Source organism: Pelobates fuscus, chromosome 1, assembly GCF_036172605.1.
Source record: "Pelobates fuscus isolate aPelFus1 chromosome 1, aPelFus1.pri, whole genome shotgun sequence".
NCBI lineage: Eukaryota > Metazoa > Chordata > Amphibia > Anura > Pelobatidae > Pelobates > Pelobates fuscus.
In genome coordinates, this window is record NC_086317.1 from 257,591,024 (window position 1) to 257,604,903 (window position 13,880).

At 44.9% G+C, this 13,880-nt stretch overlaps 1 protein-coding gene across 1 annotated transcript in view; it reads right to left on the reverse strand.

Annotated features, from left to right (window-relative positions):
• The window catches only part of TMEM120A (transmembrane protein 120A), a 36,013-nt gene extending 22,623 nt beyond the window's left edge, over positions 1 to 13,390 (reverse strand). The window contains exons 1-2 of the mRNA XM_063444572.1: positions 13,245 to 13,390; positions 3,185 to 3,303 (exon numbers count right to left, since the gene is read on the reverse strand). Of these exons, the coding sequence (XP_063300642.1) occupies positions 3,185 to 3,303; positions 13,245 to 13,316 (191 nt within the window). The 5' untranslated portion in view covers positions 13,317 to 13,390. The remainder of the gene's footprint in view (positions 1 to 3,184; positions 3,304 to 13,244) is intronic.
• Between the last annotated feature and the right edge of the window lie 490 nt (positions 13,391 to 13,880).

Consider the following 13,880-nt stretch of genomic DNA (forward strand, 5'->3'; position numbering starts at 1 on the left):
ACCCTAAAAAATAGTGAGGGGGGAATAAAATTGCTAACCTGTAAAGTAAAATTAAACTTACCATTCGACGTCTTCTTTTTTCTAAAATCTTCATTTTTCAGCCCCAAAAAAGGCCAAATAAAAAACCATCATAGCCGTCGAACTAAAAATAAAATAAAAAACCCGAGCGCAAAAAAAAAAAAAAACCCGACGAAAAGAAAAAACCCGAGCGCACAAAAAAATAATCCATCTTCACCCATGGAGGGCTCCGCGCAGACTGAGCTCCGCAGGGCGGGGCAAGGCTTATAAAGCCTTGCCCCGCCCTGCAATTAGCCTAAGAACACTCTGATTGGTGGGTTTAAGCCAATCAGAGTGCTCTTTGTCATTTTACAAGCGTGGGAAAGTTCTTTGGAATTTTCCCACGCTTGTAAAATGACACAGAGCACTGTGATTGGATGGCTTGAAAGCCATCCAATCACAGTGCTCTGTGTCATTTTACAAGCGTGGGAAAGTTCTTTGGAACTTTCCCACGCTTGTAAAATGACACAGAGCACTGTGATTGGATGGCTTGAAATCCATCCAATCACAGTGCTCTGTGTCATTTTACAAGCGTGGGAAAATTCCAAAGAACTTTCCCACGCTTGTAAAATGACACAGAGCACTGTGATTGGATGGATTTAAAGCCATCCAATCACAGTGCTCTGTGTCATTTTACAAGCGTGGGAAAATTCCAAAGAACTTTCCCACGCTTGTAAAATGACACAGAGCACTGTGATTGGATGGATTTAAAGCCATCCAATCACAGTGCTCTGTGTCATTTTACAAGCGTGGGAAAATTCCAAAGAACTTTCCCACGCTTGTAAAATGACACAGAGCACTGTGATTGGATGGCTTGAAATCCATCCAATCACAGTGCTCTGTGTCATTTTACAAGCGTGGGAAAATTCCAAAGAACTTTCCCACGCTTGTAAAATGACACAGAGCACTGTGATTGGATGGATTTCAAGCCATCCAATCACAGTGCTCTGTGTCATTTTACAAGCGTGGGAAAATTCCAAAGAACTTTCCCACGCTTGTAAAATGACACAGAGCACTGTGATTGGATGGCTTGAAATCCATCCAATCACAGTGCTCTGTGTCATTTTACAAGCGTGGGAAAATTCCAAAGAACTTTCCCACGCTTGTAAAATGACACAGAGCACTGTGATTGGATGGATTTCAAGCCATCCAATCACAGTGCTCTGTGACATTTTACAAGCGTGGGAAAATTCCAAAGAACTTTCCCACGCTTGTAAAATGACAAAGAGCACTCTGATTGGCTTAAACCCACCAATCAGAGTGTTCTTAGGCTAATTGCAGGGCGGGGCAAGGCTTTATAAGCCTTGCCCCGCCCTGCGGAGCTCAGTCTGCGCGGAGCCCTCCATGGGTGAAGATGGATTATTTTTTTGTGCGCTCGGGTTTTTTCTTTTTCGTCGGGTTTTTTTTTTGCGCTCGGGTTTTTTATTTTATTTTTAGTTCGACGGCTATGATGGTTTTTTATTTGGCCTTTTTTGGGGCTGAAAAATGAAGATTTTAGAAAAAAGAAGACGTCGAATGGTAAGTTTAATTTTACTTTACAGGTTAGCAATTTTATTCCCCCCTCACTATTTTTTAGGGTGAGGGGGGTAGGTAGGGGCATTTTTTATTTGGGTGGGGGGTGGGTGACTAGGGGCTTGGGCACCCCTAGTCACCTTGATGGGGGGGAGGGGGGGAATTTACTTAGTGCCCCCACCCGCCGCCCAGGGGTGGGGGCGGGGGGAGGACAGTAGGTCCCCCCCCATTATCGTTATGGCCCCCACCCGCCGCCCAGGGGTGGGGGCCGGGGGGGGGGAAGGTAAGTAGATCCCCCCCCCCCCCCTTATTACTATTATGGCCCCCACCCGCCGCCCAGGGGTGGGGGCCGGGGGGAGGACAGTAGGTCCCCCCCCCCCTTTTTTCCATTAGGGCCCCCACCCGCCGCCCAGGGGTGGGGGCCGGGGGCTGGAGGACAGTAGGTCCCCCCCCTTATTACTATTATGGCCCCCACCCGCCGCCCAGGGGTGGGGGCCGGGGGGGAGGACAGTAGGTCCCCCCCCCTTTTTTCCATTAGGGCCCCCACCCGCCGCCCAGGGGTGGGGGCCGGGGGCTGGAGGACAGTAGGTCCCCCCCCCTTATTACTATTATGGCCCCCACCCGCCGCCCAGGGGTGGGGGCCGGGGGGTGGAGGACAGTAGGTCCCCCCCCCCCCCCTATTACTATTATGGCCCCCACCCGCCGCCCAGGGGTGGGGGCCGGGGGGTGGAGGACAGTAGGTCCCCCCCCCTTATTACTATTATGGCCCCCACCCGCCGCCCAGGGGTGGGGGCCTGAGGGGAGGACAGTAGGTCCCCCCTCATTCCCATTATGGCCCCCACCCGCCGTCCAGGGGTGGGGGCCGGCGGGGGAGGACAGTAGGCCCCCCGTCCCCCCCTTATTACCCTTTTTTTTTTTTTTTTTTTTTTTACAGTGAGCAGCCACAGGCTGCTCACTGTTTAGTGGACATGCCCCTACTCGCGATATAGCGAGTAGGGGCATTGGGGAGATTTTAATCTCCCTTGTGCTATTATGGGGGTCATATTGACCCCCATAGAGTGAGGGGGGACCTGGGGGGCTTATGAAGTGGTGGGGAGCTCTGCTCCCTGCCGCTTCTATAGTTACATATTACAAGGAGGGAGCTGCACGCCGGTAGCTCCCTCCTTGTAATAAACTGAACGAACAAACTAACACTGATACACAGTGTTAGTTTGTTCGTCTGATTTTTTCTATTCATTCATTCGTCTGTCTGATGAATGAATGAATAGGTGAAATTCCCGTTCGCATGTCCAGGTGTTTCACTGGGCATGTGCGGGAATCTCACAGTCTGTGTAGTGTGGGTAGATGACGTGTCCCACAGGGACTTCACCTACCCACACAAAGATGGCGGCGCCCTGAATAAAGATCGGGCAGAAAATAAAGAATAAAAAATAGGTAATGTGGGGGGCATAGGGGCATTTGGGGATGACTAGGGGGTCGATTGGATGTAGTTGAGGCGGGAGGGGGGTTAAAAAAAACGGAATTCGGCATGACAGTGCCGCTTTAATTATTATTATGATATTTATAGAGCGCCGTCAAATTCATGAATGTCAGATGAGAGAAATTCATTGCCTACTTTCTCAGTTCTTCTGTTAGGTCCTTCAATTTCTTTTTCTGCCGGTATATGGAATTAGAGCACTGTGTTTGGAACTTGGTTAATTCCTCCAACTTCTGCCTGTATAACCGATGGGACTCCTGATAAACAAAGACAAATATGAGATATTAGAATTTATAAAAAGGATCATTACTTCCTACAAAAACCACAGAATACACAAGGCAAGTACATTTTGCCAGTGACATTTATAATGTGCTAACAGCAAAAAATTCCACACCCAAAAATGTTTAATGTTTAAGTTCAAAATTATACAACATGCCTGTTACTTTGCTAATAATGCCACTAGATGGTGCTAACCTGTCCTCTGATCCCTTCATGACGCTGGTGTACTGATGTGATTCCTTTTTGGCACTTTTTTCCACCATAATTTAACACTTTCTCTTTCATACATACTATGTATTTTTTTTTTTTCTTTAAAATGGCAGAAAGGACTTTCTTTTTATACCCAACACAAAATCATATCAAAGTGTGTTTTTTTTAAAAGTGACGTGTTTCTTTATAGTAAATTCTGAGTGGCAGAAAATAGAACACTTTTCTGACAACAACGAAAAAAAAAAAAAAAGCAGAAAATTGAATAAATAATTTTCTTTACTAAATAAAAATTATGTATATTTGGGGGCGTGGCCAAGCTGCCGATCGCAATGGAGGCATAAACCAGAGCTCTGCAATCCCTCACCATCTCCAACACCTCTAAAAGCACCCAAAGCCGACCATGGGGAAGAACTCCAAAGCGGTAAGCACCCCCCAGGCAATCAGGGTCACACATAACTGCCTCCATGCGGCAGTACCTGGCAACACCGGCGGACTTAACCTCACACGCGGCTTCAGAGGCCTGCATCATGTTGGACCCCTCCATGCCAACCTCACTGGTCTCAAGCAGAGACAAAGTCCCTCCATCCATTCCACTTGATTGGGGAGCCCTGATAAGAGCATTGCCCACAAAGGAAGACCTGCTGACTGCAAACACTGCACGCCTCCATTAGGGCAGACCTACAGCTCATAAGGGCAGACATACAAGGCCTCACAGACCGCATAGCAAGAGTGGAAGCTGATCAAGACAACCTGGTGACAGCTCAAGCAGCCACATTAGATTGCCAGACCACACAGCTACAACAGAAGGCTTTACACCGGCAAGAGCTAGACAACAGAGGCAGTCGCCAAAAGGCAGCCTGCCAGAGCAAGAAGATTCTCCAGAACACCTCCGTAAGGTACTTGCCACAATATTTAACAGCATCTTTAAGAGGGTGGAGGGGACAGCCATTGAATTCATATGGGCGCATAGGGCCCTCCGGCCGAAGGGACCCCCTGACAGCCACCCCAGTGATGTTATCTGCTGCCTCTCTAGCTATATCCTGAAAGAGGAAATCTTGCAAGCAGCACGAGAGACTGGATACATTAGATTTCACCAACATGCTCTGCAACTGTACCCAGATAGGATACAGAAGAACCCTAAAACTGCCAACACGTGTCCTGATCTCGCAGGAAATACAGTACAGGTGGATCTTCCCGTCTGGTATACTTCTCTTCACACCTGAGGGTCCTAGACCGATACAGGGACATCGAGACTACATAGAGGTCTCAAACCTACTGCAACTTCCTCCAACATGCGCTGGCCTGACCCACTGGACTTCTACAAACCACCTTCACCAATTGACCCAGTGCACTCACTGAGAAGGAACGGATCCAGGCAGGAATCCACAAGACCGGCAGGCACCTCGCGCTGACCACGTGAGAATACAGACCTCCAGAAGGACAGTGAACTCCAGCATGGGCCCTCGCCCTGATGCATTCTGGTGGTAAAATAGTTGACACTGTGGTGGGAGGTGGGGAGATTTTACTTGTGTGATATACCAGACATAACCTACCACTGTATTTTGCCCCAACACACGCAACCGGTACTCTTATTGTGACACACCATGTGACGTGAGCCGAGACCCCGTCATCCCACACTTACTAACGAGACCCTGCCTAAAAGCTTTATAGAGAATATATTTGATGAGGGAGGGAATACAAATGACAAACACTTGAGGGGAAAAAAAAATAATAATAAAAAAAAATATATAAAAAACACGTTCCAAAGCAGTTATGCCAAATTGAAACAACGACACTGAGAGCATGTGATCCAACGACAAACTGGGATCCCCCTAAATATATAGGGGAAAGCAATGCCAAGACAGCCCAGATAGATGTGGAAAGCAAGACAAACTCTCTATGCCCGAATTATAAGATGGAATTGACTCACGGGGACACACTGACGACGGGGTCTACCCTGAATAATACGAGACTGGATAACGTATACATACAGGGACGGCGGGGAGATCGGAAGGGGTCTAGACACGGGAGACCTGTCCACTACCCATTACAGCTCACATGCCAACGGTCACGCACCCTCTGTATCTTTCTACCTATGTTCTTTACCAATGGTTACACAGACTGCACTACTAGCACTTAGTAAACCGGCTTAGGATACTGAAAGCAAAAGGGGAAATGGGATTGCTTGAAAAAAAATGTGAAGGTGTTTTTTTCTAAGCGTAATTGTTGTTATACACTGTTGTTTTGTACATAAAACGTAAATGCTGCTTGGCTGCATACCTCATTGGTTGAGGTGCCACTATAGCAAGGGGGCAGCTCCTGGTTCTCGACTGGTGCGGACACCAGACCAGATCCCCTCCGACACCCGTTACCTTACTAAATACTAGTTAGCTCTGCACGCACTCCACTCGGTGGGGACGGAGCACTCCCTGCGCGGGGGACTGGAAGGTTTTTCTAGCTCAATTTCGCCCATACTCGCGGTCCAATATACACACCCCCTACTCCCCCCCCACCTTCTTTCCCTCTCTTCTACCTCCCTCTCTTCTCTCTCTCGCAACAACACGTGAGCCTACTAGCCCTCACCTCACACATATCCAACGCTCGTGGGTATAGCAGCAGGATGACGACCATCCAGACTTACTGAACGGCACCCATCAACCTCCTCTCTATAAACGGTAAGGGCCTTAATATACCCAAAAAACAATCCCAGGCCATGAGCTATTTCCATAGCATTAAATCAAACAGTGTTCATTAAAGAGACACACTTCTGGGAAGGGGACGCTCTCAAAATGACGAAAAACCGCTACACACAATGCTGCATAAGTAACAACACAGACGGGAAATCCAAGGGCACTGCCATCTTATTACATAAAGCCCTACAATTCCTACACAAAGACACTGGTAGCTAAAGGAGGGAGAAATATATGCGTCAAGGCAACGTTGTTAACCAAGCCCTACACGCTGCTCAACTTATATGTACTTAACACCAAACAAGACCGCTTTATAAAAATAGGCCCTGCGTGCGATTGAGGGATTGGCTGAAGGGTGCCTCATCGTCAGGGAGATCTTAATGTTGCTCTAAACCCACACCAGGACAGATCCACAGGCACCTCCGCAGTACACGCACACATCTTTCAAACCATAAACAACAATCACAGACTAGTGGACTGCTGGAGGGCCACACACCTCTAAAGCAAGGATTTTACTTTCTTCTCAACCCCTAACCACTCATACTCTAGCTTGGATTATTTATTCCTCCCCCACTATTACCCAACGGACTTACAGACCATCCGCATAGGCACCACCACATGTTCCGACCAAGCACCACTAATGATGACCCGGACATCCCCACTGTATAGGCCCACCACGATGAATTGGAGACTCAATGAATCCCTCCTAACGGATCCGCTGACTCTCCAAGAGATTCGTACCTCCCTCACAACATATTTTGAAGAAACTACACCGATGCGCCTCTGGGAAGCCCACAAATGTGTCATAAGAGAGGCACTTATAGCAAAGGGCTCGACCTGACGACTGGCACAAAACGGATGACTCTACGTAGGGAGCTCTCGACACTACTCAATCACTCATACCAGAAAATGGTCACACAAATGAAAACATTCTTCTTCGTTAACACAGACAAATGTGGGTCCTGATTAGCCCGAATGACAGCCAAAAGGCTAGCAAATGCCTACATACACAAAATCTGAGACAAACACAACTGACTGAAACTCACCCACAGACATGGCCGTTGTCATTCATGGATATTACTCTGACCTATACTCATTACCCACACAACCTGCAACCCCACCCAGAAACAGGCACAAAACGGACATTAAGGAAGACCGACACTTAGATAAACGCCTCCCTGCAGTGGCGATCCAAGAGCTAGAAGAGCCCCTCACAGCAGAAGAACTAGTCTTAGCCTTGAAATTCTGGGAAATGCCTAGGCCCTGATGGTCTGTCTGTGGGCTACTATAAAAATTACGCAGACATACTCACACCACGATTTTTGAAGGCATATAACTCTCTCAGGGAGGGAAGCACCATGACACAACAGACCCTGGCAGCCAACATCTCACTGATCCCAAAAGAGGGCAATGGCACAGAGCGGTGCGCCAACTACAGGCCCATTTCACTACTAAATTGTGACCTGAAATTATTCACGAAAATACTGTCCATGAGACCTACCGGGTCCCATACACGGAGATCAGGCGGGATTTGTTCCCAGAACGCAGGCAAGGGACAATACTATACGAGCTCTGGCGGTCCTACACCACTCTACCTTGACCTCAGAGGGCCTTCTCCTGCTGTCTACAGACGCAGAGAAGGCCTTCGACAGAGTAACCTGGGACTACTTATAGTCCCAGGGATGGGCCAGAATATTACGAACTGGATCAAATCCCTGTACTCCTGCCCCACAGCCAGACTTTGTGTTAACGGAGCACTCACAGACCCCTTCCCAATCAGTAACGGCACTAGGGGCTGCCCCCTGTCTCCCTTGTTCTTCGTCCTTGCCCTCGAACCGATCAGACAGAACCCAAACATACAGGGGATGTGAATCGGCAAAACGGTCCACAACGCGGCGGCCTATGCGGATTACCTACTATTTTTCGTGACAAACCCGGTCCACTCACTTAGACATAATGATGGATTTTGACACATATAGCTCGCTATCAAATTTCAAAATTAATTACTCAAAATCTACAATACTCAACGTGTCTTTCCCGAAAGAACAGGTCATACACATTCAACGCCTCTTTGCCTTCAAATGGACATACTCGGCCTTGAACAAAACTTCCCCCCCCTCTATTTTGCTCACAATAACAAAATAAACAAAAAAACACAGTAGTTCACTAGTTTGACTGTTGAAAGGCCCAATACGTCTAGGGATTTTAATACATTTCTGGAAGCTATAGGAGAAATATAAATAGTCATGAATTACATGTGTATTCCTGACTCTATAGTGGTAAAAAAACAAACAAAAAAAAAAAAACACCCCATTAGCCCCCCTCTCCCAGTTCACCGTTGCTACCTTTAAAAAGATAGAAAACGTCTTTTTTCCCCAGCACCCATAGGAAAGCATTAGAATGGCTGAAATCACCAATTCTAATACGCTCATCCAAGGAGGCGTGGCGTGAAGCAAAACGCCACGCTGGGCAATCAGCATCTTTTCTCACAATCCTGATCCAGTGCTGAGGTTTTTCTCCTAGCTTTTAGTCAATATCAAAGGAGGGCCCTCTGCTCTCCATCCAGCTTGTTTGCTATGGAAAGCATAGGTATGGAGTGACGCGACATCACTCCGTTCTGATGCCGATTCCTGGGAAAGTGTTGCACAGTGTGCAGCACTAAGAGTCACTGTCTCCACTCTCTGCGTGGAGACACTGAACTTTCCTCATAGAGATTGCCCTTTAGGAATCTTTGTTTATGATGTATAAGGGAATACAAACAGAGTGTTCATTCTACAGTAGCTACACGATATTATTTATTGTGCATGCTACTGCTGTATTTAGCTATTGTAACAATTATGTAATATGACTCCATGATGCATTGGGTCCGGGGACAGAGTACAGCTCAGTAAACCAAGGAATCATCCGTGACTTCCTGGCAGCCTCAGTTTGAAATTAGGTGCCCTTTGGTTAAGACAGATATTGCAAGGGCTGGTGGCTTAACATTCAGATGGTTGTATAATTGAGGCTAAGGTGCACTAGGAGCAAAGATAAGTCTGTCCTTTAACACAAATATGGCCTTTGAGTTTTCTTCACACTCTGTCAGCTTTCCAGAACCATTATGTAGATATAACATTTGTTTTTTGTTTCCCCGTTACTATTAAAAAAAAATATTTTAAAAAGTCTTTCTGAAACTGTAATGGAACGATTGATGTATATATTTTTTTTTAATTAAAGTATGTCTGGGTAAGAGTTAACTAACCGTTAATCCTTTTCAAACTCTGGCATACCATACAATAAAATCCCTGCTTCCAGCAGATAAAGCTCCTATCTGTTTAAATAGGCAATATCCTGCAACAAAGGTCAGCCTCACAGCCAGTCACTGCCATACCATTATCTGGGTCTACACAGAAACAGAATTTCTATATACAGTACATTGTGAAATACAATTTGGTGGCAACAAAGCAATTATATGTATTTTATTGTACAAGTTTAAAACATGCCTGGTTCTTAATTACAGATAGCAGAGGAAAAAATAAAAATAAAAATGGTGACAAATGAATTAACACTTTTATCACATTTTGAATTAACTTGACCTGTTCAAGGATTCAATTGCTTCTAATTTAATTTTACTCTCACACAAACCTGTGGGTGAGGGAAACCAACTTCCCAATTGATTTAACCCAGCCTAGTCAGACCATTACCAAACGGTTTGACTACGTACACTGAAAGATGCCAGGGCACTGCAGAATGCTGTAGTGTTTATGGAGCTTGGAGGGTTTCTTAAATGTAATAAAATAAAATGAAAAATCAAACAAACACCTTTTAACATGCTAAACAGCTAGCAGATAACAATAACATTAGGAATAGATGTTTGTATTCTGAATGAGAGTGTCCCTTTAATATTTCCCAGTGGTCGCCCAAAAGATATCTAGTTGCTGTAAAACTATGGCACATTCTTCTATGATACTTGGCAGCCCATGTTTCAAACCCTCCATTTACAAGTGTGACCATTTGTTTCATATTTAATCTTACAGTTAAATAATGTGAAGATCCTCAAAATACTGCTAGTTACCAGGCTGAGAACGGACTAATAATTTAGCAGGCAGTTACCCACATGTGCTCTATTGTCCAATCACTTTCCAATAGAATTGTCCTAGTTGTGGATAACTGGTTTAGTGAACTTCGGAACAGTACATACTGCGTTGCATCATCAATTTAATAAAAACCTACAAAATATAAAATTATATAAATCCAAATCAAGAAATGTAAAAACAGTAACTTGAACTGTTAAATGTTTTCTTCTCAAAATGCTGACCATAGAGTGAAATGTAAAATAAAATATTGCAGCATTCAGCTGGCGAATTAAGTAATACAGGAGGAGGAACCAGATTTCTGCACACACTTTAATAGAAGGGTTAAAATGGAATTTCAACATCCACATGTAAAAGCTTTTCATTTCAAGCATCTCTAAATGTGTCTGCCAGTGTCAATGCACAGTTACAAGGAACTGCTATAAGATGTATTTTTCAAAATGGCTCCATAGTTTTTTGGGGTTACAAATATTTGATTTCAAAGATTTCAAAGTTTAGACTAGTTTATTTTTGCAAGTTGGAGTTTATTAGGATATGGGGCAAAACTTGCATTATTAACCCCCTTAACTCTAAATGTTGTTTCACGGATAACCAATCAATTTGAGAAGAAATGTTATTTGAAGAAAATCACGCCACAGAAGTTAACATGGTACTTTACTTTAAAAGTGTTGACTTTAAAATGTCAACATACAAAAAGTGTGCAGCATTACGGTCTGCAGAGCTGTAACAACCCTGTAACATACCTGTATTAAACATGGAACAACATCACAATGTACAAGGCTTCAATCAGTGCTAGAATGATGTGGGGTACAGAATTATACCATGTACGTGGGTAATTAGTGTTACAGGGTACCTGCCTTTAAAATGTTGTGGGCTAAGACATAACTCTCAACAAGGAGTCCATCATACCCTGTCTAATCATTCCTACCCTATGCTCAGTTAGCCCTAAGCCACAAACCTTACCAGTACTTTATAAATATGCTGTGATGTTATAAATGCATACTGAATAGGATATCCTCACTAACACAATAATAACATTAGCTTATTATTATTTACTTTAATCTGTGAACACTACTACCTATAGCTATTGGATCTGATGAAATGTAAAAATGAGGGACAGACTGTACTTAAATCACTGTTACCTGTAATGGGCGGCCATTGATAGGAAGAGTGAGTCATCAGTCTACAGTGCCCAAACAACAAATTCTTATCAGTCAAGTGACCAAGTAGAGAAGACGGATGGCAGTGTGGACCCACCTTTGGCATTAAAACATTCAAATATGGTTTAATACCTTGAGTGAAGGAGGTGAACAAGGATCCAGCCCTGAAAACAATTTAATTGAGATGGATTTGAGGGTGAAATGCCCCTTGAAAAGGTTATTCCAAACATCACGTCCACTTTAGTGATTTGAAGTGGTCATGGTGACTCGAGTATTTATGAGCAGTTCTTTGCTTAGAAATACTGTACATATAGAATTTAACCCCTCTCCTGCCAGAGGTGTAAAACACCCCCTCTGGCTACATTATTGGGCGTCATAAGCCGTCCCGAAACAAGAGATACAGGTAGTCTAATGTCAATTCTGTGCATATTCTTGTGCACAGAATTGCATTCATTGGCCGAACGGCCTGCTGAAACGCTCAGACAATGAATGGCCTATGGGAGGTTGTCACTGGTCACAGGAGGACAGTCGGCACCCCGCAGAGACCCAGCTTAAGAGGGCAAACCATTGGAAAATGGTTTACTCCATTACCAGGAAACTGAGCCAGGGTACTCCTAGCATCATAACTACATGCTTGGCGTATTCTTTTAAGGCTGAAAAGGAAGGCTCAGAGCTGCAGTAGCCAGTGACAGGTAAGCCACACTACAGGTACTAGCACGAGCTCCCAGATGGGATAAAGGTGGCAATGTCAAGGCACCCCACCACGACTGCACCCTAAGCTCGGCCCTGAGGCAAGTCCTCTGTTTGCACTTCTAAGGGATTTGTATATTAAACAAGAGCTGTAATGAAATAATGCATTATAACATTTGGTCCATTTAGCGTATTTGGAAATATTCTCGAACTCTTCTAGACACAGCTTGGCTGCTATTGCAGCTTCTTTTAAAATTTACGACAATTGTGGATTAATGAATAAACTCTTACAACTTTCAGCAAAGCTACACTGGAGACACACAGCACCCAACGGTCATCTTTTTAATGTGACTACAACTTTGATTAGCAAGATCAATAAACTGTTGCTTCAACAGTAAAATAAATCACAACACAATACTATATTATTAACGCATGTATTACATCTACATCCAGTGTTCAACAGTACATCATATGGGTGAAGCATCCCTTCTAACTACACTGGGGGGGGGGGGGGAGAGCGGATGGTTCATTCACTAAACAATGAACTGTAACCATTAACCAAACTGCATTTTAATCTGAATTTTGTTTTCAATTCACTCAAAGTTCTTGTTTGGTGAATAACCCTGCAAGGAATTTCCCTACACAGAAAAACTATCAAAACACAAATTGTAAATCAAGGCCAAAATAACAGAGCTGGAACAATTTTCCAACTTAACTTAATTTGGGCTTAAATATTGCAAATACATTTTTTTTTCGGTTTACTAACATTTATATTTTGTAACCCCCAATATGTATAAGGGAAATGTTAAAATTATAATGGAAAGAGATGGCAATAAACCCTGACCTATCTCTGCTAGAGGATTGAGAGCTGCCAGGTGTGACATAGGGCATATAAGGTGGTGCCCAGGCAGTGGCAGCAATGTTAGTTAGGACCCCTGTGTAACACGTTGTAGGTGTGTATATGATACACAGGATTCCTCATTACTATATACTGTTCAGCTCCTCCAGTTTCCATGGTGACCGCTGACAGACAAGCACTGAGATCTGAGAGGCAGACTCCGCCAGTCCCAGGGGGGCCGCTGGTGGACACACTGACCTGGATCTCGTGGTAGTGCTGCTGCAGGTCCTCCCATTCCCGCACACAGTCAGGCAGCGTCGGGGAGCTCATAGCAGCGGAGCCGCATGAAATCTGCGCTCTGACCTCCACTACCCCTTCCTGAATACTGGCGGGCCGCGCCCCCCAGCGCCAGCCAATCACATGGCAGGGGAGGGGGCAGTCTAGAATGTCTATTACTGCATAATTTATTAGCAAACACCAGCCTTACTCATAGACAGTCACTGATATGGCAGACACTCCTAGAGAGGGGGACCAGATTTTGAACATAAAAAATTAGCATACAAAAAACGCTAAATAAAATAAAATACATAAACATTAGAAGTCTTTAAAGGACCACGATAGGCACCCAGACCACTTCAGCTCAATGAAGTGGTCTGGGTGCCAGGTCCCCCAGGTTTTAACCCTGCAGATGTCAACACAGCAGTTTACATTAGGGTTAATCCAGCCTCTAGTGGCTGTCTCATTGACAGCCGCTAGAGGCGCTTCCGCACTTCTCACTGTGATTTTCACAGTGAGAAGACGCCAACGTCCATAGAAAAGCATTGAGAAATACTGAGAATAGGCGCGCGACTCTTGCCGTGCATGCGCATTCGGCAGAAGAGGGAGGAGAGTCCC